Source organism: Aythya fuligula, chromosome 10 (assembly GCF_009819795.1).
Source record: "Aythya fuligula isolate bAytFul2 chromosome 10, bAytFul2.pri, whole genome shotgun sequence".
NCBI lineage: Eukaryota > Metazoa > Chordata > Aves > Anseriformes > Anatidae > Aythya > Aythya fuligula.
In genome coordinates, this window is record NC_045568.1 from 9,609,361 (window position 1) to 9,635,706 (window position 26,346).

The window sequence follows — 26,346 nt, forward strand, 5'->3', positions numbered from 1 at the left end:
GATTTGACTAGGCAAAATACATCAGCTGAAATGAAAAATGAATAAAAATTTAAAAATAAAATAAAATAAAATATGCATTACATAGTACCTCTGGTCCATTGCAAAGAACTTCATGTACCTCACTTGTCCAGAACATTTGAGACACACACAAAACTACTTGTCCAGGCCACTCCAGAACCCAGCTTTTTCTCTCAGTCTCTAGATATGCCTGAAAGAGATAAATACAGTGTACAAATACAGTGTCAGTGCATACTTAAATAGTGGGGTATTGCTGGATGAAAAGCTCAACAAGAGCCAGCAATGTGCACCTGCAGCCCAGAAAGCCAGCTGCATAAAAAGAAGTGCAGCTAGCGGGCTGAAGGAGGTCATTCTCCCCCTCTGCTCTACTCTCATGAGACCCCACTTGGAGCCCTGCATTCAGTTTTGGAGCCCCCAGCACAGGAAGGATGTGGACCTGTTAGGGTGAGTCCAGAGGAGGGCCACAAGGATGATCAGATGGCTGGAGCTCCTCTTCTATGATGGAGGCTGATGGAGTTGGTGTTGTTCAGCTTGGAGAAATGAAGGCTCCAGGGAGACCTTAGTGGCCTACCAGTACTTAAAGGTGGGCCTACAAGAAAGCTGAAGAGGGACTCTTCAGCAGGGAGTATAACAACAGACAAGGGGTAATGGCTTTAAAGTAAATGACTGTAGATTTAGATTAAATATAAGGAAATAATGCTTTACTGTGGGGGTCATGAGGTGCAGGAACAGACTTCCCAGGAAAGTTGTGGATGCCCAACCTCTGGAATTGTTCAAGGCCAGGTTGGATGGGACTTTGGGCAACCTGGTTTGGTGGGAGGTGTCCCTGCTGACAGCAGGAGTCTTGGGACTAGATGATCTTTAAGGTCTCATCCAAATCAAACCATTCTGTTTTTGTGATCTAATACAGAAGCATATATTATGATCCTATTAACATTCTTTGCTGAAAACATTCTTTTCCTTTTTTCCAAGTCCAAATTATCTTCCCCTTAGATCTGCAATTTGTTATCAATTAATTTTTAAAGATTCATGTACTTATCTTTCCATAATATGTAAATATTCTGGTAAATTATTTTCCTTTAGGAGGGAGCAAGCATATTGTAAATGTTTAATTGATTTCTAACTACTAGTTAAATAAAAAATGCTAAATAATTCATTTACTTCAAATTATATATCCTAGAAACACCATATTGCTGTGAATCTTAAAAAAAAAAAAAAAAAAAAAAAAAAAAAGATTAAATCCACTGTTACAGGAAAACAACTTAATTCTTATCCAAAGTAAACTCTTACTTAACTCACTATAAATGCAAGTCACGTTAACTTGTTCCTGGTGCCATAACTTCATCTATATGAACACTTGTGATCAGTAAGAATTTTAGGAAGCCAAGAGACATCCTTAAAATAAAGGTCTATTTCTCTTTGTGCCACTGTTATTAAATTATTACAAAAAACATAAAAACATACTGCAAAATCCATACCATTCTTGACTTAGCAATAACATCATGTACACTCTTCAGCATAATATCTTCTACTTGAATTAACCACTTCTCCACTGCACCTCGAGCTTCAGTAGTAGAAATCTTTGAAATCAGTTCAACACATTCTCCTTCGGAACTATACATTGCTTTAATATCCAGATTGGGAAGGAAATGTAGTTTAGCAATGCCTTCAAAACACTTCTTCAAGTGAGGCTGAACTCGGAGAGGATCTTTAGTCTCTGATAGGATCTCCAACATTTCATCATTAGACAAGAAAAAGAAGCTAGAAAAAGATTGAGAACATGAAGAAAAAAAAAGTGTTTTTTTTTAAAAAGGAAAAGAACGAAAGGAAGCTAACTGAACTATCAAGCTGCTTTAAAGGCTGACCTTACTGAACAACAATATAAATGTTCAGGACTTTTGTTTTTGAAATAGCCTAAACACATCATACCGAGGAAAGAAGAGACGCTTTTTCTCAAGGTATGCATTAAGCCCTTTCATGATTTTGTCAAGAAGCTCATTACAGTTCTGAAGCTTCTCCAACAACCCTAGCAAGGAAGTAGCAACAAGAACCTGTAATAACAAACACATGCAAACTATAAGTTATAAATAAGATACTTTGCACAGCAAAAATTACTCAACTAACGTACAACATTGTTTTATTCCTAGAAAGCCTAGGCAGCTAATGTAGCTGATCACTGTATATTCTATAAACAGAAATACTGCTGTTTCTTTTTAATACAGTCTTTCTTCCTTACCTTTGGGTCTTTGGCACAATATTTCATAATATCCTTCCACTGTTTATCAACAGTCTGAAATAGACGCCCCTCTTCTGGCATCTGTTGCATGATATCCTCAGAAGAAAAAATGGGTTCCAAATAAAGCCATTGTGCTTGCACTTTCAGCCATTCATCAATTATCTCCTGAATTTGAATTAGGCGATTTTCCCATTCCTTAATAAATATTTAAAGAATGTTACATGGATATTTCCACACAAATAGTATTAAAGAGAATAATTAGAGGAAAAGAGGACACTGATAGTTCACAAGAAGAAAATAAAACAAAAAGTGTCTAGCGGTCTGCAAAATAATGGAACAATATTTAGGTGTATTTAGGTTCTTTGACTTATACTGATGGCCAAAGGAGTTCAGAAATTTAATGTATCTGGAAATGAATTTCCCAAAATGCAGTTATCACTTTAGCGTTACAAGCTTTTGATAACTTAATGGTTCAGTAACACCCTGCAGGTTACCAGTGACAAATGCTGTTCCATCTCCCACAGCAAGGAGCTCTTGCTTTGCAGCTGAATTATAGCAGGGACACAAGAATACCAGAGAGACCACTAGATCAGAGGACCAATCCAGCCAGACTAGTATCCTGTCTCAAAAGTAGACAATAGCAGATGGCTCTGGAAGAGGCTGTCTGTAAAGGATAAGTACCTTTTACGGGATTATTACATGTTAACTGGGCCTGCCTGAATCACCTATTTCTAAATAAATAGAAGGAATTAGAGAGGGTAACTGCAAAGCAAATTGATGAGCTTCTCTCCTGACAGCAGACATAGCATCAGCACCACAAAAAGTACTCTATCTCTGCAAATAGACAAGCAGCTGTAAATTGAACAAATCATTGTTCTGAGGCCTGATTAAAAAAAATAAATGAATAAATTCTCCCAGCCCTCCAAAAGTTTCCCTGCCCAAAAGTAAACACTATAGTTCAAAATTTGATTCCAAAACTCAAGGACTACATCACTAAATGTGGATTATTTGAACAATAACGAAATCTTACTTTGAAGATATTAAGAAGCAAAGTTAAAAACCATAAATGAAAGAGCAATTTTCAAAGCCTGTGAAACAAAGTTTTTTTTGGTTGCACTTGTATCTGAATGGCAAAAGAGAGAGGAAACAAAACTTGAGATGTAGAGGGAACTGCAACACTGAGAAATAATGTAGGAAGGACTTAAATGAACTCCAGAGAATCTTGCTGAAGAAACAATAATGCATTTCACTAACATCAAATAATAATGTTGTAATACTGTTGGCTTACTCTTGCATTACAGTTATTATGCAAATCAAAATGGAAAAAAAAAAAGTATGTTTTTCTCATCATACTCTGATTTCTTTGTCAAATGGTTTAATGAAAGGCGATCCCCTCATTGTCTGAGTTTTCACAATCTGATCATCGAGAATGGCTTGAATCTCATCCACTGCAGACAGAATATGAACACCAGTTTCACGATACACAGTCGTATTGAAGGAAATCGAATCCCAGGTTTCCATCATGGCATGCATTGCTTTTTCTAAGGAAAATTCCTACCATATGAAAAGAAAATAATTTATTCTACTTACTTTATTATTTTTTTCAGGTTGATTAATTCAGTACATAAACTTACTGAGCTGAATAAACTATTTTTATCTAACAGCATAAGTTATTTTTAATGTTTTTCTTAGTAATTCATTTTCTAGTGCATAGAAAGCAATACCCTCATAAAATACAAAGGACGTAACATGAAAGACAAATGTTTACACACTCACGGTTATCTTTTAATGGGCCAAAGTTTCACCAAATTTCTTTTGTATAAGGGCAAAGGCAAAAAGTCTAGCAGGTCATAAAAGCCAGCACAAAGTGACATGACATTATATTTGTCACTATCTAATCTCCATGCTTACCTTACTCGCACCCACACTTATAGCTTCAAATTCTTCCAAATAAGGGCCTAGATTCTGCTTTAAAACTTTTCTCAGGGTAGTCCCAGAGTCTGGTGTTAAATCATATCCTACTATATTTGACATCTGCTGCCAATGCCGAGTTCGCATGCCAGGGTTACAAAAGACATTCACGGTGGGAATGTTCTCCTAGTTGAGGAAAAAACATAACATAAAAATTGCAATGTGTATTATTTCTCAACTTTTTTTCTCATCCTTGTTTTGCATTTAAAATTGTTGCAGTAGCTGATGACATTAAAATCTTTTCTGAAAAGTGCAGACAAATCCATTCCATTCCTAAATAATTGCAGTAAATTACTGAAGAAGAAATATAATGCTATGAAGCAAAGGTCTTGGCAAGAAAGTGAAAAGGAACACAATTTCAACTATGTTGTGTTAAATCAGACTTCTACTTAATATGGTCCCAGGTCAAAATTCTTAACTACATTCTTAACTGTTTCCCTGAATCCTCAAAGCACTTTTCTCCTGTATGCATTCACTCTTTAACTGTCCACATCCCTAAAACTGCTAAAAAATCTATAATCCTATTAAAATAAATGGGACAGTACAATGTAGGCATGGTGATTCAGAGCTCTGCCTCTCTCTATCGCAATAGGAAGAAGAAATAATTTCCAGAGGATACTTCAGGGTGCTTAGGTTCAAGCATTTTTCTTTAGTTTCCTGTGACTAGATCTAGATGTCCACAAACACAGAGCAGCAAAAGAGCAAATCCTTGTATACTAGTTCACACATAGGGTCTAATCAATGCAAGTTCAACAGACATTCTTAAAAAAAAATGCATAACCATAACTATTACTCAAACAAGCAGTAGCTTTCTGCTATCTGGCCTTCCTTTTGAAGCCCTGCTGGACAGAATGGAAGAGGAAAGGCTTTGCCCTCCTGCATCTCTGAACATTTGCGTGAGGTCAGAAAAAATTTGGCCCTGGTGCACCATTCAACTCACTAGGAAAGTTAGTAGTTCCAAATGGGTTTTACTTGTATCAAACATCAATATCCTAACTTAAAGAGGAAAACTCTGACACTGCAGCAACCATACTTAATTTAGGATTTTTCCCTTAGCATTAAATATTAATAACCCTCGCCATTTTATTTTTACCTTAAAGCCTTTAATCTGCTCAAGAACTGAAGAACACATTGTAAGAGTTGGATTTGCCTTTATTTCTTCCCCTTTCTTCTCTTCTACAGTTCTGTGTTGTGTCTTTTTCAACTCCTGCTGAATTTTCTTCTGTTTTTCTTGGAAGAGTTTTGACATTTTGTATATCTCTCGAGAAAAATCATCAATCTCAGCCTCCATGACTTCCCCATTTAGTTCCAAAAAGGCACCATCCATCCATCTGAGAAAAAAAAACGAAGTTAAAAAACAGAATAGCAAATGTACTCCACAAACATTTAACACTTTGTTTTGCAACACGAATGAGTAAGATTAATTTAATAGTTATTTACATGAGAGTAAAGCTCTTGTTTCCAGTTACCATCATTTTACACAAAATTCTAATGCACTATTAAGGGTGGCTTGATCATGCTCTTCTGTGTATTTCTGTCCTGCCCTCAGAAAATATTAATACTTTCTGGTCTTATTGAAAGAATACAAGAACTGGTAAGAAATCTCACTTAATTTAGAGCCATATTACAGTTTTTGTGGTAATATCTAGCCACTGAAGAGCAAAATAATCATTTGAGCACATCTACATGGCACTTTGGACAGACATTGAAGTATGGTTTTCATTACATACAGACTGTGACCTTCCTAATTAAACTTCTTCCTCTTCTGGCATACAAAATGGCTCATACCTAACCTTTTTTTTTTTGTCCCAATACATTTCTTTCACAGAACTTGTCTTATTTATAGACTTACCAGTGTGACCAATACAGTTAGAATCCAATATGAAATACAGTTAATTGTATTGCATTTAAAAACAAACCAAACCAAAACACAACAGATGTTTTCTAGCTGAATTGAAAACAATAACCCTAATACATAAACTATATTACCATTAAACTTAGATTTCTATCAACAGATAAAAGCTTACAAGAAAACAAATGCCATGTTCTATATCTGACATGAACAAAAATAGCATGAGTATTTTGTCCACTCGCCCTCATTTACCCTCAAGTATAGAATATTGAAATACCTCTTCTGTGTTTGCTGCCATTTCAGTATAAGTTGGAAGAGTTTCTGATATGGTTCAATATCAACTTTTAAGTTGCTGAGGAGTGGGAAGTCACTCAATTTCCACTTGAACAGAGTCTCTTCTTTATTAATATGAGCTACTGTTTCATCTGCCTCTTGTATGCGTTTCTGTAATGCTCTCACGTCAGCTACATACTGAAATCAAATAATCATATGTCTTGAGAAATAACTAAGCTATCAAAATAAAGCATCAAAACATAGTAAGTCTTTCTGTTGACTCCCACAAGGGTAGAAAGGCCTTGCAGAGAGATCTTGATAGAGTGCTGGGCAATCACCAGACGTATGAAATTTAAGAACAAATGCTGGATTCTGCTCCTGGCATGTTTGGTTTGTTCAGCCCAAAGCAAAGCAAGCTGAAGGGAGGCCTCATGGCAGCCTGCAGCTTCCTCCCAAGAGGAAGGAACCTATCAGCTAATTTAAGCACAGTTTTATAGTAAACCTTCATTTGAGTCAGATATTATTACCAATATAGCCCAAGAAAACAGAGGGGTGGGGATAGAGCTTTTAATGAGTTTTGACATTGTGGCAAGAGGTTAATACACTTTGTAGTTCACATTTGCTAACAGAATTTATTACTTAATTCTAAATTTCTTCCATGATTCCTGTGTTTTAAACATACAGAACATTTCTATCCATTTTATACTAAATGTTAGTCACACCTGTTGCATGCAGTCCAGTTCTGAGTATTCTTCAAATTCTGTTACAGAATGTGTCAGCTTTTCTAATTCCACCATCAGTTTCTCAGACTTCTGTATTAATTCTTGTTCTCCTTTACGTTTGGACTCTTCAATCATCTACAAAACAGACAATTGTTTTTATAGTAAAAAGCAATGCAGAAGTGGTTGTAAATCCCCACAATAATTAACATACATAGTGCTGTCTAAATTAAATATTTAGCACAGGCAGAAAATAAATGATACAGGTAAGTTATTATCCTTAAAATAAATACATTTCTTGAGGAGTTGCTTCCTGTATGTCCCATTTAAGTGTGTGCAGCCTCTGTATGTTAATGCGGAACCTGTACCTCAATAATCGTAGCAGTTAGAATTGCATAAAGGACTCCTTCATAAAAATATAGGGAAGCTCCAATTGCTACAGCACAGGGTAAATGTTAATGCCAGAAAGACTGGTTGTATTATAACAAAGAATAAAGAGATTCTCATCATTAGGATTCAATGCTTTATTGCCAAAAACTGAGACATCTACAGTTGCTGAAGGCCAATGCTATCCCACATGTATCTACTGCTATAAAAGGCAGAAATTATAGAACACAGGAAAACTCTAAAGCACGGGATATGCACAAAAGTGGGTTATTTTTAAGGTATCAAACAAGAAATGAATCTCTGCAAAAGAGATCACCTAAGACAAGAATAGTACTGCCACACAAAAATTGTGAAGGACAAACAGAACTCCTCCCGAGGAACCAGTTCTTTTCAACTGCATTACAGTATGATTGGCAGCAGTTTTAACCTGAAAGAGAGTAGTTTTAGATTGGATATAAGGAAGAAATTTTCCACAATGAGGGTGGTGAGACACTGTAACAGGCTGCACAGAAAAGCTGTGGATACCCAATGATTGGAAATGTTCACGGTTGGTTTGGACAGGATTTTCAGCAACCTGATCTAGTGAAAGATCCCATTCAGCAGGGAGGTTGGGCTAGATAAGTTTTAAGGGTCCCTTCTATGATACTGGGATTCTATGAGGAATGGACTTATACTAACAGTATAAAATGCAAACTTGCAGACTAGCCAAGACCTGATGTAAAGATATACTTTTCCTTAATCTAGCAAAATGCAAGTTGCCAGATAGTCAGCTACCGAGAGATACGCTTCTGAGGGACTCCCATTAATAAGTCAGATACACTCTGTACCAACATTTTCATTAAAATAATCTGAACACGCGTCATGAATTCTCTGTGTACAAGTAGAAAATTAATTCCACTCATTTGGGGGGGGGGCGCTACATTATTGTAAAATATTTTGTTTGCATGTTATCAGACAATCTCACAGTCTGGGTATATTTTAAGTTAGAGACTTATTCAATACCCTTGGACAGATTCTGTAGTATGGAAATCAAGCATAGTGGAAGAGAAATCCTCAATTGTGATATTTAAAAGGTATTGTTATTTTTATAAATATGTTAAATGCCATTTCTAAAATTCATTAATAAAACCAAGGACAAATTTTACACAATTAATACAAAGAGAAAGAAGAACACCGAAAGACTTGACTTATTATATCATAGCCAGAGAGAAAGAAGACAAAGAAAGCAAGAAAGAAAGCAAGAAAGAAAGCAAGACAAACATAGACCAGAGGAGATAAAAAAAAAAAAGAAAACAGGAGAGAGGAGAGAAATCTAATGTTCTCTTTGTGACTGTAGATGTCATGTATTTTCTATTAGTGATGGCTACCTAAGTAACACAATTCCTACTGTTCATTACTAACAAATGTTATTAGGGGCTGGCAGTTATATTTTCAGTAACGGTCAATTGCATTGTAGTAATTCTCTACATTCCTATGTATTACTTAGTATTGAGCACAAACGAATTAAAATATTAGGACTTTTTGAAGGTTTTAAGTTGCAACACCAATTTTTTGCATTTTTAAATTAAAATTATAATAAATTCTGCATTTTTAAATTTTACTCCAGAAAGCCCTCTTTTGATATAAAAATCTGGAAATGCATTATTTAAGCTCTTCCAAATGAGTAAGGTTCATGTTATATGTATAGATATATTTAGCTGCTGAAAAAATAAATAGCTCAAGAAAAGTGAAAAATGTAACAAGTGAAAATATACCATAAACAAAGAAAATATCCTTACATTATCATGTTCATCAAAAATAGGGTTAATCTTCGTTGGCCATTGAACAACTGTTGCATTCAGTGCAATGTCTTCAGGAGCAAATAAAAAAACATCTAAGAAGTAACTCATTTGCAAACAGCACTCCTATAATAGAGATATCACAAAACCTTATGTATCATAGGTCTGTTTAAGGCACAGGATAGGAAAACATTATCTACAATGATGCAATAGGAATCTACATTTCATGGACTTTTCAGAATTTAGAGCTACTTCAGGAAATTGAGTATTAACAGTCAAAATATGTAAAAAGTTACTCAGATCCCTACCCCCTTCATGAACTTCTTTCTCTAAATACAACTTCTGTGGCCGGTTAATCTAAGTGTGAAATCTTCAGCTATCATTTTATAACATTATGCAACATAAATGTGTTATGCTTAAAGCCGTATTACCAAACCAGAAAATCTGATGCACATCATCCTAATGTATAACAAAGCACAGAGGTTCTTATCCAATAATGTTTTTGGCTGACATACACCTTACACAATTTTCCAGGTTTGTTCTCCAAGCACACACGCAGTACTAGTGCTAACGTATCATCGTCTATATTCTGCTCAAATAGCGAATTGCTTCTTGTGTGTTCTAAGCCATGATTTTTTATACATAAAATTATCTTTATACTTGCATGCTGCTTTTACACAAATAGCTTTTTTAAGCAGCCCTAAAATAAATTTCTAGGCACAACTAATAACCTGAATGCTTTTCAATCTGCTTTACTTTATCAAAAGCTGCATTTCCTCACTGATGAGCGGAACACATGGGAATGGGGAATCAGAAGCCTGGCTTGTTTCTCAAAGAAAGGTACATGACAAAGAATGAGCAGAACTTCCTTGTTTATTAATACAAGCAATAAGACTAGACTACATTCACTGCACTCCAGAATGAATGCTGTATTTGTATACGCCAGCACATTTGGTAAAAATAAGAATGAAAGAATAGTCATTTACCTTGATCCTTAACAAGAGGTCCTGAACACCTTTGATTTTAACCTCCTTTATGTAAGCTATTGTTTCCATCATTTCCTCTGTGGTCTCAGGAACTTTTAATGCACGTTCTTTAATTGTTTCAAATTCTCTACATATCCTATATTTTTTACATAAAATATCAATTTTTTAATATTTTAGTTTGGCTTTTTAAAAAATTTTAAAGATTTTAAAGATTAAAAAAAAAAAAACTTTTTAAGATTTTAGTTCAGCTTGAAAGGAAATAAAGTTCAAATTACTGTCTTTCAAGTATTACCCGTGTACAGCTCCATTACTTTATGAAATTAAATATATGAAATTAAATAGAGAATATGAACAAGTAAACCTAGCAAAATGCTATTTATTAACCTACAATAATGAGTTTGTTTGAATTTAGGGGTATTCTTTTGCGACAAATGCTTCAATTATTTTTAATAAATACAAAAAGTACTTAAGTAACTTAAGCACAGTATCATTAGCACACACTCAAACACATCCCTAGTAAATATTCTTCCATTCTGCTAATACGGAATCACTGTAAAACAGGACTATAATTTGTTCATCTTAACTGAACAATTTAATATGACTTCACTAATGATCTAATCTATACCTGCAAGTTAACCATTAGAATCCATTAGTATTACTATCTGTCATTACCTATGAAAGCCTAGAAGTATATATCATGTAATATGAGAATCCAGCCAGTCTTTGACAGTGCTGTACTACTGTATCTCACACTTTAAAAGCCATAACAGCAATGAAGCCCTTTGATCTTTTAGCTCTCCCATTATCCAAGCTTAATAGTAATTTCCTCCACTAGTTTTTAAGTCTAGTGCAGAGGAAAAAATGCATCAGCTGGAGCATCTTCCATGAAATTTTTACTTAGCCAAGAGCCTTCATTAAAAATATCTATATAAAAATAAATATTTGCATTTCTTCTAAATATTTCCACTATGGATTTAGCACACATAATGTTCACAAACACAAAATTCTACTTACTTTTCATTTTCCTCTCTGTAATTTGCAACTATTCTGTCCATCAACATTTTTGCAAAGGTGTTTGCGCTACTAGCCAAACCTTGCTTTAAGTCCTCACAATTCAAACTGATCATTGGAAAATAAGCCATCTCTGGTAAACTCAAGATTTCCTTCTCAAGGGTGAAGAATTCATCTATGAACTTCAAAAGAAACATTAGATTTTTACATTGCAGAAATGTTATTTAAATAGTTGACTAAATAAACAAGTATTACACATCCAAGAAAATAAATACTCATTTTTTCTATTTACCACATACACTTCTACAGAAAGAAAAAGCTTATTTTTTACATTTGGAGGCAGTCAACATAACTTTTAGCTAAAGGCTGAATACCTGTTATTCTCTGATTCCTTTTTATTACTGCTATACATACAGTAAATATTACTTACAAAATGTAGAAATGAACTTACAGTAGTGTATTCACCAAAACTGTGTTGTTCTGCTTCAAATCTTTCTATACGTGCCTGTGCAGTTCCATCCACAAGCCAGCCATACTTTTCAACTGCAATTCAAGAAATACACATTTTATAACACACTGTACAGTAAGTTACTTATTTCAAAGTAACACAGCCATTATTTAAACATGTTCTTTTGTCACTCACCATAGTTTTCAAAATATTCCTTTGGACCTTCTAAGTTGTCTTTGATAGAGCTTTTCAGTGTAGATGTGGCCCATGATACGATATGAGTAGGAAGCTCAGTGTCCAGACAAGTAGTGTCTCCCGCTAGCCAAGAATGGACTGTTTGGACATTCTAATAGAAGTGCAACTTCCGATTATTTAATTTAAATATAAAAACAATACAGGGATACATTTATTTTAAAAGTAAATTGCAATCTCCAGAAGACACGATATCAGAAAAGTATGAGACCCTAATCACAATTAAGGCCAGGCACTTGACACAGACCTAGAACAACTCCTCCAGATTCAAGTTTAACAAGAAACATGTAAGGTGGACAAAAAATAACTACATTATCCAATCTTACATAAATCTGAATTCTATCCTACATACAAAATAACATGACCAAATCCAAAACACTTTTCTGAAAGTACTATCACCTATGATTAAAGGCCAATACTCAGTTTGCAGGGATACACCTAAAAGCCACTAGGAAAGTTTTGCCTTCCCTGCATCACAAATTGGTTCCTATAACATAAATATTTAGTAATATAAATCCTTAGATGTTGTATATACTAGTTGTTTGGTGCCTTTTTTTTTAAAAAAGCAAGCAATATCAACTCTGATTTTCTTTGTGGATCTTAATTATTAATGCAAGTTTATGGTAACTCATCACACATAAAAAAGGTATTAGAGATATTTCTACACAAAATATTAGTTTACAGTATGCACTGCAAAACTACTTGATTTTCGGTGTTAAAAAGATATGCCTTTAAAAATGCATAAATAAATTGTTAAGTGTGTCTATTCACATTTAAAACACTACCAGATTTTCCAAACATATAAAAGAAAAAAAAATGCATAAAAGGTTATCTTCTAGCTAGCTTTCTTTCCTGGTTAAGTTTTGAGGCTGATTTCTATTCAATGAACAGGCCAACTATTCATTTGTGGACATATACGGAGTTTTGCAGTTTTAAAACAGCAGACTAAAACAACCAGTAGCAAATGTGCCAATTTTTCATGAACAAGGAATAGCAAAATGAGTTTCAGAGCCTTTATTTATCTTAAATAAAGATAAAAGCATACCTGGAGAGTCTGTCCTATACGATTCACTATAAATAGAATTGCTTCTTCCAGGTCTTGTAAGCTTGGATAAAATTCCATTTCTTTTTCATCAAGAATCAGTACCATCTTAAATAAAGGTAGATGACTTCTGTCTTCAGGGTCAAAAAGTTTAACAAATGCTTCAACATTTCTTCTCAAGAATTCTTTCAGCTAGATCATAAAATATATCTCCTATTAGTTGAAAGAACAGGAAGCTCCATCCCACCTTCCCTTCATTCAGTAAATCATGTTTTCCATTCACTGTAGTACTTTTGGCCTGATTCATAGATAGCTGAAGTAGTATGAATCTTTCTAATGACTTCAGTGGGTATTAGTCTCAATTTTTTAAGAGCTCAAGCTAACGAACATGTACACAAACACTTCAGTAAAATCCATGCAACTATTCCTGCTAAAAAACTAAGTCTATAAGTAATATGTGCCTTAAATATGAATGGAATAACTGGAATGTATTTTCCTCTAAATGTGGTGGTGGATTTTTTTGGTGTTAGTTGTTTCTGTTTGGTTTTTGATGCACTGTGTTTTGTTTTTTTTTTTTTTTAATATGACAATAATTTGATTAGAATATTTTCCATTATTTTTCTACAGAGTAAATAAAGGTTTGATCCTAAAACCGTCTGCGTTCTTGAAATGCTGAACTTAGATATTCCCACTGATTATTATATTCATACATGTAAATAGAACTATGTAAACAACAGATGCTTCAAGTTAACTTGATGTTAAAGGATTGTTAATCTTCAGTAAACTCAACCCCCCCCTACATTTCACATGAAGTTAATCACAAGGAAGAAGCATATTTACCTGATTAATCATGAGCGTGGCCACACAGCTGTAAAAAGAGTCAACCTGATCTAAGTTTATACCATTCAATGCCTCCTTCTGAGTGAAGAGGCTGATAACTCTTTGATACCATGTATTCAGTATCTTCTCTTCTGCTTTTGAACAGCATAAAGAGACATCAGTCTTTAAAGATTCACAGTCAATTGGCCCCTTCAATCTAGAAAAGAAAATTACAGCCTACTGTATACAGAAAATAGTAAAAATAAATAAATAAATAATAAAAAATAAAGAGTGAAGAGATAATAATGTTACACTGTATTAGAAACACTTCTTTCTTAGCAGTAAGTAGAGTGGGAACCTAAGTACCGTTTTTGCAGTCTTAAAAGAAAAAAAACAATACCGCAAACCCCAGAAAATGAAGAACAGTTACCAGAAAAAAAAAAAAAGAGGTAAAGACAATGAAGTTCCAAAATTAAAGATAAAATTCAATAACTGATGAAAAATAGTAAGAATAAGAAATATAATCCACTTCAACCAGAGTTTCACGGAGATAATGGCATTGACATTAACTAAATAATGAGGAGACCTTAACAGAATTACAGTCAAAACATCAACCAAAACAGCTGATATTATCATAAATTTAAGGGCAAGTGAAATATTTATGCTTAGAAGAAAAGTTAAATTAAATGTGTGACAAGACAACACTATGATTCTATGAACACAAAATAACCTGCTCAAAGATCTTTAAATGACAGATTGAACAAATTTATTAGAGAAAAAAGCCCCCAAACACAGTAATTAATAGAAGTGCACAAACTCTGTTGTTTACCAGCTTCAAAAATCTATTGGCTAATAATTCACCAAAACAGACTTTACCTGAAACTTGAAAAATCCACTATAAGAAAGGTAGAAAATGCTGAATAACCAAAATCCAGTAAAGTTTTCATTGTGGGGTGAAGAATATGCAATTTAGAAAGGATCCGATTTTTTGCTTGGATAAAACTGTTATGCCATGGTCTAGAAAAATCTAGGCCTCTGAATAAACAAACAAACAAACAAAAACAAGTGAAGAGTTCAAGTAATACTTGAGTAAAAGATTCTTACAGATAAACAAAAGTATCAAAAACCTTATTCACAAAAACAAATATATACTTAACTGCCATACATACATCCTCAGTATAATGCCGTGGAAGCTATAATCTGTCTAATCATCCATGATTTTATACTCCAGGATATTTTCAAATCACCTGCTCCTCCAGAAGCTCTATCAATGTAAACTTCAAACTTCAATAAACTGCTAACAGGAAGTATTTATTATCAATGTTTAGGTGGCAGATGTTCTAATGTTCCAGAAATTGTACCATTCAGATAATTATATTCTGTCTACCTCAATTCCTCTTCTACTTTGCAGAATATAATACTCTTTGCATTTGGTCTCAAGGTTTCACCGCATAGCATCAAGGCCAAATGAAACCTTAGCATTGGATGCAGTTTCAGCGTGTTAAACTACTGCATGATGTTGCTGTCTGTGAGTAAAGTGTCTTGCACGAACACACTCCCTTCCAGAGGCAACTTTAGTATCTAGGCACTCATTGGTTCCACTCTTTGTAACTGTAGCAAAAGCATTAAAACATTGTCAACTTCGTAATTCTGAACTTTAGACATAAATCCACTACGAACAGAAAAAAACACCTCTTTAAGGGTCTCCAAAATTAATATTATGCCATAACTCTGTTCATGCAGCTCAATTAGAATTTCTCACATGCAACTGAGTGTTTTGCCTGTGGGTAATTTGCTAATTTAATCCACTCACAAAGGTGATAAAGGCAAAGGTGCCTCCTCTTCATATTCAAGCCCTTTTACATCTGGCTTAATAAGAACACTTCGCACTAGGAAGAAAAAAAGTAAAAATTAATAAATGTATGAGCACGTTCAATAGGCACTGTACTTCCTCTGCCATTCTCCACATCGGCCTACACACATAGTGGGATGGAAAGGTAACTGTACATCCAAATCTCCAAAAAATCATTCTCCCAAAGGTAGCTCAAAATCACAGCTTTTGAAAATACCCATACAGAATCAGGTATATAACTTCCAGCCAGTCTGTCCCTTATTCACTAGATAAACTAGTATTTAAATAATTACGTATTTATGGCAATTTTATCTCATATAAATATAGTGGGATACTATAATTATCCCACTGATGACATTATAAAGTTGGTCATAGTTTAAATTGTTGATTTTTTTAATTGGTGTTTTAAAAAAGATTGACCTTTCACTAAAATATTGACAAAAATGGCTAAATTTTAGTTTTCAGATATTAAAGATGTAAATAAAGATGTTAAGACATAATTTATAAGGAATCCACTTTCAAAATTCAAGTTTATGAACCTCATTTAAAAGTTTAAAATTTCAGATGAGTTGTGAATGATTTCTGAAAATAGTTAATTATCTTTGCAAATTTTCATTAGGATCTTATTCATAGGCAGCATCAGAAAAATTATGCATGTGCTTGTGTATGAAGGGCTTAAAAGGCTGCTATTCCTGAAGCTGCAAAAAAAAGAAAAGAAAAAAAAAAAAAAAAGGATGACTAGTACATAGTTCTACTGTCTTTAGTAGAAAACAGCCATACATTCAAGCACCACATTATAGAAAAAGGTCAAAGGCTTAATGAAATACAGTCATGAGTGTGAAGTCTACAGCTGCCTTTGTCTTTGCTGGAGCCATAGCTTGAGACTGGTTAAGACAGGATTATATAACTTTTTACTAGTCCAAATGAAAGAAATGAATGGCTAATTGCAGAAGTCATGCCTCACTGAAAGAACAATCTAGAAAAATATTTTCTGTGGGAGAATATGTAACAGCTTATAATATCTATATAACATATATGTTTATATAATACATATGTGTTATATATATTATTATCATAGATAACATATCACATTATAAGCTGTTACGTATTACATATACACACATATATACAGATACACATACATACAGTAATATTAATACTGTGTAGCTTGTGGTACTTACCCACACATCTGTTCATGCTCTTTTCATAGTCCTTTATTATCTCCCCTAAAAGCTTTTCAGCTAACAGCTCTCTGTCTTTGCCTTCCATGAGTGACTGTGGCACCAGTGAAAGCACAGACTTTAGACATTGCTGCTGAATGGGAACCACTGGGTTACTTTGCACACACTTCTTCATAAAGAGGTAGTTGTTCTGAAAGGACAGTATTATCAGAGGTCTAATAATGGGCTGTGTAAGTATTTTATTACATGAGGTTTCACAATGAAGTCCCTCTTTATTTGTATTTTTTTATACCTATGGATGGGAGACATAATCAAATATTTTAAGTATTCACTCAGTAGTGCACTAAAAGCTACTCACAAGCTGATAAAATGGTCTCCCTGTCTTAGTGCTCAAATACGAAGCATTGCACTTTTTTAGTATTTTCCTTGTTTCTCTGATGAAGTTCCTGACTGATAATAAAAGAGTTCCAAGTTCATACTACTGTTCTTTGGACAAATATTCATCTAGCAAAGAGTATGCACAAATAGGTGTATTTTGGGGGGGGGTTGTTTTGCCAAACAAATAGGTATCTATGCTTTTGAGTGATGCATTTGTTATAAAACGGTGTATATACATAGTCTTCAAAATGAGTTTATCTAACATCAACCAAGAAAAACAGAAGCTCCCTTAGGTTACTTAACACAAGTATTTCAATGCTAATTTAAGTTGAAAGTGGCTTTCAGAAATAAATTATTTTTAAAACTGTACACAATTCAATTCAAAAAATTATACCAGTATTCACACATCTTTATTCCTTGTTAAATCAAATGAACAATGTCAAAGACTACTTTTTGTAAAGGCTAAAGTACGATCTATGACCTCAACTGAAAAAAACACTGAAGCCTCATAGGATATTTTTTAATGTAATGATCTTTAAGTAAATTTTAGATCAAAACTTTAATTACTGCTGGACATACACACACTTTCTGTAACAGAAAACACTCTCCTTCCTCTGGGTCTCAAGAAAGGATTCCCATTTTTGCCTCAGATTGCATTTTTCCCCTTACAAGACCATTGCAATTTTTTTTTTCTGTCTAACAGATACAAATTCCACATAACATACTCAACTCTTCTGAATAGAAATTATTTATTATTCCACTTTAAAAAAACAGAAGAAAGAATTTAACTCACTCGTCGTTGTTTTTGCTCACTGTTCATCTGTATAAAAAAGAACAAAAAATCCTAATGTATTAAGAACATATACACAAAAAAAAAGTCAGAAATATAAATGTTGATTTTTAAATTTAACAGATATGATTCCTAAGTAAAGACTTAACTGTGTATATACAGGTATCAATTTCAATAGGACTACTTGTGCATATAAATCTATTTATGAATTACTAAGAACTGAGATAAAAGTATCTTTTAGTAAATATTGAGAAGTAAGAGCATAAATGCCCAATAACAAAGCATAAAATTGGCAATAATACTGAAGAAATACACACTTACAGTGGCAGGTAGTTCTGGGATAGGGGGTGCAGGAACTCTGTGAGATTTTTCTTCCATGTATTCAGAATAGACTTTTAAGGCTCGATCAATTCTAAAGTAAAATGTACAGTCAGAAGTTCAGAAAAATACAAATAACAAATACTACATTAAAAATAATGCAGTTTTTTTAATCGATGTAACCTGTTTTTTCATGTTTGTCAACTGATCACTAAAAAGTGAGGCTAGTGAGACAACAAACATATGTCAAGCAGATTTTTGGTGCTGTAAAATAAAAAAAAAAAAAATCAGAGATTCCAACAAACAAATGCTCTTATACTAACAAACGCCATTATTATTTCCCGAATATCTAGTGTGATGTTTCTTTCATTTGAACTTCAATATTTCTTGAATTGCGTGAAACTCACAGTAATTGATTAAGCATCTCTTGCTGTTCTTTGCTTCTTCGGTATGTCAGTAGCTTATTCTGTAATGGTGACATATCTGATGTGACTGTTGAAGGTAAAACCGTGGGAAGAAGCAAAGTTCTCAAAGTCTTTCTATTGGAAGGAGTTCCACCTGAGTGTAGCATCTAAAACCATAATAAAAAGGCAATATGAGAATACAATTAATCGTGTCCAGAAAGCAACTGAACAGATGCATATATTAAATTGAATTTACATATGACATAAAATGTGGTAGCCGCAAGGATAGCTACAATTTAGATATGAAAATTTATGTTTCAGAAAACAGAAAAATAGTGCACATGCTAAAATTGCAAAGTTTAACAGAAGGTACATACAAAGTCTGCAATCGTAGAAAACGATGGTACATTTCATTAACTCAAGATTTGTACATTGCATAACAGTTAAGTTCTGTTACAAGATTCTTTGGGTGCTAACCCACCACCTGTATGAAGCACAGAAGATACCAGCAAAGTAGTCTATGAACCCCCAGCCCTAGGCAGACTGCACCAAAATAGCTCAGTCTCACAGCTCCTGTTCTGATAGGGCCTCAATCCATGTTACTGAATATGCGGCCCAAATGGGTAAGAAGCAACTTGAGCATGAATTAGCAAAGAATAAAGTGAAATTACTAAAACAAGAGACAAGTGAGGTGTTAATGTGGTTGAAGGAATGTGGCTAAATCCTGGCTTGTGTGTGCAGAGTGAATTACCGTTCAAATTATGGTTTCACAGGGGGCTGTCATTTTGGAAGGGTGGGTGTGGGATTCAAACTAGGAGGTGTGTCTGAGAGACAGACATGAGTTTTGGGTTGCGATCACAGTTTTGGGAAGTAGTTGGGCTGCGCAACAAGAGAGGGGAGACAGATAAGGATTTGAAGTAGGAATCTTGGTCGGGGGGCAGATGAAGATGTGTAGTAAGGAAAATGAGGTAAGGAAAGAATAGTAACCACCACAGTTACAGACATTTGGCAAACAAATTTAGTTAATCTCCACATATAAGGACTGAAAAATAGAAAAAACACCGATATATGACTGGATTCAGGTGCACTAAACGCCTGTCCTTATGCAGGGGCTTCAGTGTTGTGCAGCCAAGCCTGGCAACACCCAGAGCCTCACGGCAGGGTTCCCCTGGAAACACGATGCCCAAACTCGCGAGTGCCTTTCCTCAGGTTCCCGCCGGGGAACAGAAACCCAGAGCCGCCTCCTCCGTTAGTTCTACGTCCTAAAAGCGAATTAAAACGGGGACGGGGAGAGGGTCCGGCAAAAGAAACACATCTGGGCTGAGGAGAGCCGAGGGGCTCCTCCTGGCAGCTCCCCCGGCCCAGCAGGACCGGACACAGCCCTGTTGGGAACAGCAGCCCCAACCCAACCCAGCCCGGTCCCCACCGCCCTCACCTCCCCGGGGCTGCCGGGCACAACGTTGGCCGGTCGGGACAGCGCCGCGGTTGCCGGGCGGGGCGAGGCGGGGCCCGGGGTCGCCACCGTTGGTCACCGCCCCGCGGGGCCGCCCGGCCGCCGCCTCCCCTCAGCGGCGCCATCTCGGCTCGGCGCCTCCACAGCCCGGCGGGGGCTGCGTGTGGTGTGGGGGCTGAGGCTGCGGGGGCAGCAGCTCGAGACAGAGCTGAGCGGCTTTGTAACGACTGTGGGAATCAAAATGTTGTTTTTGCACAGTTAACGCTGTGTAGAGGGGAGGAATGTGGTATTGAGATGTGCTTGCGGAGATAAGGAAGCTTAACAGGCGAGCTTGTAAAATGCACACAACCACGATCCTTAGGGCAATCAGGCGGAAAGCACGCTGTGAGAAACGTTACCGCCTCAAAAGGGTAAAAAAAAGTCAAAATAAATTTGAGTTGTAACAGGCTGACAACTGAAAGCCAAGTGTTGTCTGTGAGGCACCGGATAGATTGTGAGCCTGGGTTACCCAGTCAACGGGAAAGCAGGGGAGGGTCCCGGTCGTAAAAATATATATATACACATATATGTATATATAGTAAATATATATATACATATGTATATACATATAATATTATACATATACATATATATACATATATATATGTATATACATACATATATACATATATATAATATTATACATATTATATATATACATATATATACATATATGTATATATAATAAAATATATATATACATATATACGTATATACATCGTGTTATGGAACTAGTAGGCGCGCTCCTGCTTGTGGGACGCCCGCCATTGCAATCTTGACTGAGGCCCTCGCCTGAGCCTATATCATTGGCTAAGGATTATTTCTCACAAGGACTGGAATTTCATTCCAGCTTCAATAACCGTTTCTGAGCAGCAAACAAGCCCCAACCCCCTGGCACAGGGGCAGGGGACAGGAGGGAGCCGGGCGGGACACCTCCCCGCAGCCCCCTGAGGGCGAAGGGAGGTGCCTGAGGGGCCGTGACGTCACCGCCCGCCTCAGCGCGGCCCCGCCTACCTCCACCAGGCCCCGCCCCCTACCTGGGCACGAACCGCGACGGTCGGACGCCCCGCCCCTCCGCTACGAAGCCGTGCGTGTGCCGTCACTTCCGGCCGGAAGCGGGCGGGCGGCGCCGTCTCCATGTGGCAGCGGCTGCGCGCCGCTCTCGGCCGGCTCCGCGCGGGCGGCCCGGCCCCGGGCCCTGTCCCCGTCCCCGCGGGCATGGAGCGGGCCGTGGTGCGCTGCGTGCCGGCAGAGCCCAAGCTGAGCGTGCGGCTCGTGCTGCCCGACGGCAGCGCCAGGCACATGCAGCGCGACCAGGAGGAGCCGCTGGGCCGGGCGCTGGCCCGCCTCGCCGCCACCGCCGCTAAGGGCCGCGCTAAGGCGGCCAAGAAGAGCAAGAAGGCGCGGGCCGAGCCGGGGGAGGGAGAGGAGGCGGCGGCGGCGGCGGTGCCGGCCGTGCGGTTGTTCTCCCGCGACGGGCTGGCGGTGGCCGAGGAGGTGCCGAACGCGGCGGCGTGGCAGGACGGCGCCGTGCTGCAGGTGGGCGAGGCGCGGTACCGTGTGGAGCGCAACCCGCCCGCCGTCACCGAGCTGCGGCTGCCCCGCTCGCTGCTGGCCGGCTTCCCCGTGTGCCCCAAGGTGAGCGCCGAGTTCGCCGCCCCCAGGCACTGCGTTTTCCGCTGGTACCGCCAGCGGCGGCCCGCGGACGGAGAAGGCGGTGGAGGGGACGCGGCTTGGGTGGAGGAGGCGGAGGGCACCGAGCGGGTCTTCACGCCCTGCAACGCGCTCGTGGGGCTGCGGCTGAAGCTGCGCTGCACGCCCGGAGATGGGGAGCAGCGCTACGGGCAGCCCTGCGAGGTGGAGAGCAGCGGGCCCGTGGAGGCCGGTCCTGGCGCTTGCACCTTCGACTCGCGGCACCTGTACACCAGGAAGGTGTGCGGCCACGGCTCTGTCCGTGCTGTCTCCTACAACATCCTGGCTGACACTTATGCCCAAACGGAGTTTTCCCGCACTGTGCTGTATCCGTACTGCGCCCCGTACGCGCTGGAGATCGACTACCGGCAGAACCTCCTGAAGAAGGAGCTGGCAGGCTACAGCGCCGACCTCATCTGCCTGCAAGAAGTGGACAAGTCTGTCTTCGTGGACAGCCTGGCTCCGGCTCTGGATGCGTTCGGACTCGAAGGGCTCTTCAAGATCAAGGAGAAACAGCACGAGGGCCTGGCCACTTTCTACCGCAGGGACAAGTTCAGCCTGCTGAGCCAGCATGACATCGTGTTCAGTGAAGCCCTGCTCTCAGACCCGCTGCACAAGGAGCTGTGCGATAAGCTGGGCGAGTACCCTGCGGTGCGGGAGAAGGTGCTGCAGAGATCATCTGTGCTGCAGGTACCAACTTTTATGTGTCTGTTCCCTCCTTCCCCTTCCCACTGTTCCCTGGCAGCTGAGCAAGGTGTGTTTCAGTGCCCAGCTGCACGAGGAAGGGAGGCAAAGCACTAGGAATCTGAAGTGATGACAGAACAGGGGGATGTTCTCCACCAGTTAGGGTAACAATAATGAGTAGGGGAAATGAGCAACTTAACATGAAGGAAATGCTGACAATTGGACTTGATATATGAAACAACATCAAATTAGGAAAAAATGCAAGCTTACTTTGCTTGAAGATGAAATCAGCTGTTTGAGGATCAATCTGGGCTTGGTGTTGATTGCTGGTTTGTGGCATTTGCTGCCCAGTTGTTCACCACAACATTTGTTATCTGATGTCAGTAGAATTCTGTAGTGGTACTACTGGCAATATAAGTGGCTGATACCTATACTTTACACAGAGGATAAATAGACTCAATTTAGGAGCCGTACCATTCATTGGTTTATAAAGTCTCAGATTCTGTTGTTTGGAATGGCATCAAGGCATAAGCTAACTAATGCACTTTAAAAAAAAAAAAAAAAGTGTAGTACCTTTATTTGAAATTTATCAGAGACTTCTTTTTTCTTAAAGGTTTCCGTTCTTCAGTCTGCAACTGATCCTTCCAAGAAGATTTGTGTAGCTAACACCCATTTGTACTGGCATCCAAAAGGTAACTTTCCTGCATTCCTGTGTATGGGATGACTGGATTCTCCTTCCTGTGGAGAACTGATTTATTCCTAACCTTTTCCAGCTATTACCTTTTCTTGTGGAACTGGGGATTTCCTGCTCAATTCCTTATATAGGTAAAATCAAGCCAGGCTATTAGACTTATTATCTTCCATACAGAGAGATTGTTCTAGTTTGCCAGGGAGTCAGTAGAGTACAGCTGAAGATCAGTCACGTTACACACAATTTGTCTGAATCACAGACCATAAAATACAGCCCTGTGTGTGCTTATGGCTCCCTGGTCCTTTTATAGCTGAAGGGGAACCAGCTTTGGCTAGAGAAACTTTCAGAAGAGACTCTCCTTTAAATTAATTTTTATCTTAGTTCTGTTCCTTTTAGGAACAGTATTAGGATGGTTCCCAAGAGTTGTAAAGCTCCTGTGATATGGATGTCTAAGGTTTGTAGTACTTAGGTTTGTGAATTTGAAGTTAAACATTTCTGCAAAATTCTGTAGTTGTGAATAAAGGCATCTTTATGTACAAAAATATTCTAAAAGTGCACAGGGAATTTAAAGCAAGATTGCTGTTTTAGAGCCATACATGGCATGCCTAAATTAGCAACTTTTGAGAACTCTTCCAGTGCTACTCTGAACTAATTTAAGCAATACATTTTTATATTCTCAGGTGGGAACATCCGTCTCATCCAAATCGCTGTAGCCTTATCTCACCTCAAGCATGTAGCATGTGACTTGCATCCCAGTATACCAGTCATATTCTGTGGAGACTTTAACAGCACACCATCATCTGGAACTTACAGTTTTATCAGCAGTGGTGGCATTGCTGAAGATCATGAAGACTGGGTCTCTAATGGGGAAGAAGAAAGGTGCAATATGCCTCTAACCCATCCTTTCAAACTGCAAAGCGCTTGTGGAGAACCTGCTTACACAAACTATGTTGGTGGGTTTCATGGATGTCTGGACTACATTTTCATTGACAAAACTGCTCTAGAGGTTGAACAGGTCATTCCATTGCCAAGTCATGAAGAAGTAACAACCCATCAGGCTTTGCCAAGTGTTTCACATCCTTCTGATCATATAGCACTAATATGTGACTTAAAGTGGAAATAGATCAGTTCTTCTACGGTGCTTTTTGGGGTTTTCAATCATTCATTTACTGTTGGGAACTGAGGTGCCCTGGCTTGCATGCTACTAAAAGGAAAGTTAGAACTACTGAAAACTTTGTGTTTAATGGTTTAATCTCACTGTTCAGAATATTTGCGTGATAACATTTCCCTTTTTTTTATATGCTAATAAGAAAATATTTAAGATGGGGAGTTTTGAAAATTGGATTCTCATATACCTTTTTATAGGTTTTTAAAGATTAAAAACTTTGTTAAAAAAGCTATATTCATATAAGTATGCAAACTGAACCCTGTTTAATTCAGAACCAAATGCAGAACCTGAAAAAAAATTACTTCAGTTAGTTCAATTTTACTGTGATTACTGTCAAAGACAAAACTTTTAAAATAAATTCAGAACTTGTCTTGTGCCTAGTTTTTTAGCAAGCAGCATGATGGCTGTACTGGCTACTTTCTGAAAAGAAGGTCTTTAATGTTCAGTGAATAGACTTGTTCTGTCAACAACTATGTTAAATTGAAGATCATAATTGATTGGGAAGCACTTTGCCCACCTAGTATGGGTAATGAGGGTAACTTCAGCACCTGTTAAAACTGGATTCCATATATAGGCTGCTTCTGTTGTCATTAGTAATATAAGTAATATTTAAGGCAGCTGACTTGGGGTGGGAGGGAACTTTTTCAGTTCAACAATCTGTTTCAAGGAAGGGGAGGGGCAGAATAACTAAGGTGGTGTGTTATCTATGCCAAAATTAAAAAAAAAAAGTGACTTGAAAACCTTTGTAAGGTTCTATTAAAAATACTTCGAATATCTGAATATCTTCTGTATTTTTTTTCCTGTCTAGAACTGTTTCCTATTGTTTTGAAAAAAATTTGGATATTGGGAAATATATTTTATCCGTATCATCACTGAATGTGTTGGAGGGGTATGAATCACTAACTATTCCCTTGCATAATTATATGAAACAAAACACCACTTAATGCTTTCACTAGATCTTGACTAATAAAGTTCCCTTTTAAGTTGTTTGTCTATCACAGTTCTCATTTGACTTCTTTCTATTTACTGGTATCTTCCATGGCAAAAGAAGTCCTAAAGTGCTACTGGGAAAAAAAAGTTCTCTAAATATATTCTAAGGCAAAAGAAACAAACAACTGTAATGTATCTGCAGCCTTACAGCAGCAAGTATCTTAAAAGATTTAACAGAATCTGTGCTTAAACAGAAGAAAAATACTAAGGAGAATAAAAAAGGTAATGCAGAACTCTGTGGGTTTGGTAACTTTCCAAGAAATAAAGCTAAAATCCCAATGCTGTGCTTCATTCTGTACTTGCTTTAGTTACTTAAAATATTTTCAAACTTTGTCTTCCTTGCTAATGTTGAAATTGATACCCAGTTTTTAAAGTCTCTGGGAAAAGCCAGGAGATAACTTAGTCATGCTCAGAGAGGTGAAAATTGATTAAGGATTAACTTCAAATAAACAGGAGCCAAAACTTGTGCCCCTGTAGTCACAAAGGGTGCTTGTAACTGGCTTCAGTTGCAGGGAAAGGTAGCTTTTTCCATAAAGGTAAACAGCAGTTGACAAAAGGACTGTTCCAGTAATATATGGAGGTTTTTTGTTAATTCTTCAAGAAACATAAGTAGTGATTTTCTCTTTTTCCTCTCATCCCAACCTCTTTTACCTGATTTTACTCCACCACTTCTGAGTTCTGGCTATTTGTTTCTGCTTATGCATACCAGACTAAAATATGGAAATGATCCAGCTAAAATACAGGGTCTTCTCTTAATTGTATTAAGATTTCAGTGGGTCATTTTCCTGAGCTGGTTCACCATGAACATCTTGTACCCTAAAAACAAGATACAGGCTTGGAACTGGGAAGAAGTCATCCAGGCAGTACCTGCTTCAGCATCATTTCAACATCATTGGAAGTGCTCTCATTTACAG

At 37.5% G+C, this 26,346-nt stretch overlaps 2 protein-coding genes across 2 annotated transcripts in view; one reads left to right on the forward strand and one right to left on the reverse strand.

Annotated features, from left to right (window-relative positions):
* DNAH12 (dynein axonemal heavy chain 12) overlaps positions 1–20,172 on the reverse strand; it is a 65,572-nt gene extending 45,400 nt beyond the window's left edge. Inside the window, exons 1-23 of the mRNA XM_032194341.1 lie at positions 20,151–20,172; positions 18,719–18,882; positions 18,315–18,405; positions 17,997–18,023; positions 16,826–17,015; positions 15,606–15,681; positions 14,669–14,827; positions 13,814–14,009; positions 12,977–13,165; positions 11,875–12,025; positions 11,683–11,774; positions 11,235–11,413; positions 10,221–10,356; positions 9,235–9,360; positions 7,073–7,207; positions 6,355–6,548; positions 5,319–5,556; positions 4,166–4,351; positions 3,608–3,808; positions 2,255–2,449; positions 1,948–2,069; positions 1,497–1,779; positions 89–208 (exon numbers count right to left, since the gene is read on the reverse strand). Coding sequence (XP_032050232.1) covers positions 89–208; positions 1,497–1,779; positions 1,948–2,069; positions 2,255–2,449; positions 3,608–3,808; positions 4,166–4,351; positions 5,319–5,556; positions 6,355–6,548; positions 7,073–7,207; positions 9,235–9,360; positions 10,221–10,356; positions 11,235–11,413; positions 11,683–11,774; positions 11,875–12,025; positions 12,977–13,165; positions 13,814–14,009; positions 14,669–14,827; positions 15,606–15,681; positions 16,826–17,015; positions 17,997–18,023; positions 18,315–18,405; positions 18,719–18,882 — 3,450 coding nt within the window. The 5' untranslated portion in view covers positions 20,151–20,172. The remainder of the gene's footprint in view (positions 1–88; positions 209–1,496; positions 1,780–1,947; positions 2,070–2,254; positions 2,450–3,607; positions 3,809–4,165; positions 4,352–5,318; positions 5,557–6,354; positions 6,549–7,072; positions 7,208–9,234; positions 9,361–10,220; positions 10,357–11,234; positions 11,414–11,682; positions 11,775–11,874; positions 12,026–12,976; positions 13,166–13,813; positions 14,010–14,668; positions 14,828–15,605; positions 15,682–16,825; positions 17,016–17,996; positions 18,024–18,314; positions 18,406–18,718; positions 18,883–20,150) is intronic.
* Positions 20,173–21,344: 1,172 nt separating this feature from the next.
* On the forward strand, positions 21,345–25,159 carry PDE12 (phosphodiesterase 12). The gene is made up of 3 exons (XM_032194043.1): positions 21,345–22,589; positions 23,197–23,275; positions 23,955–25,159. Exons 1-3 carry the CDS (start codon positions 21,345–21,347, stop codon positions 24,395–24,397), a joined length of 1,767 nt encoding a protein of 588 aa, XP_032049934.1. The 3' UTR covers positions 24,398–25,159.
* Positions 25,160–26,346: the final 1,187 nt, after the last annotated feature.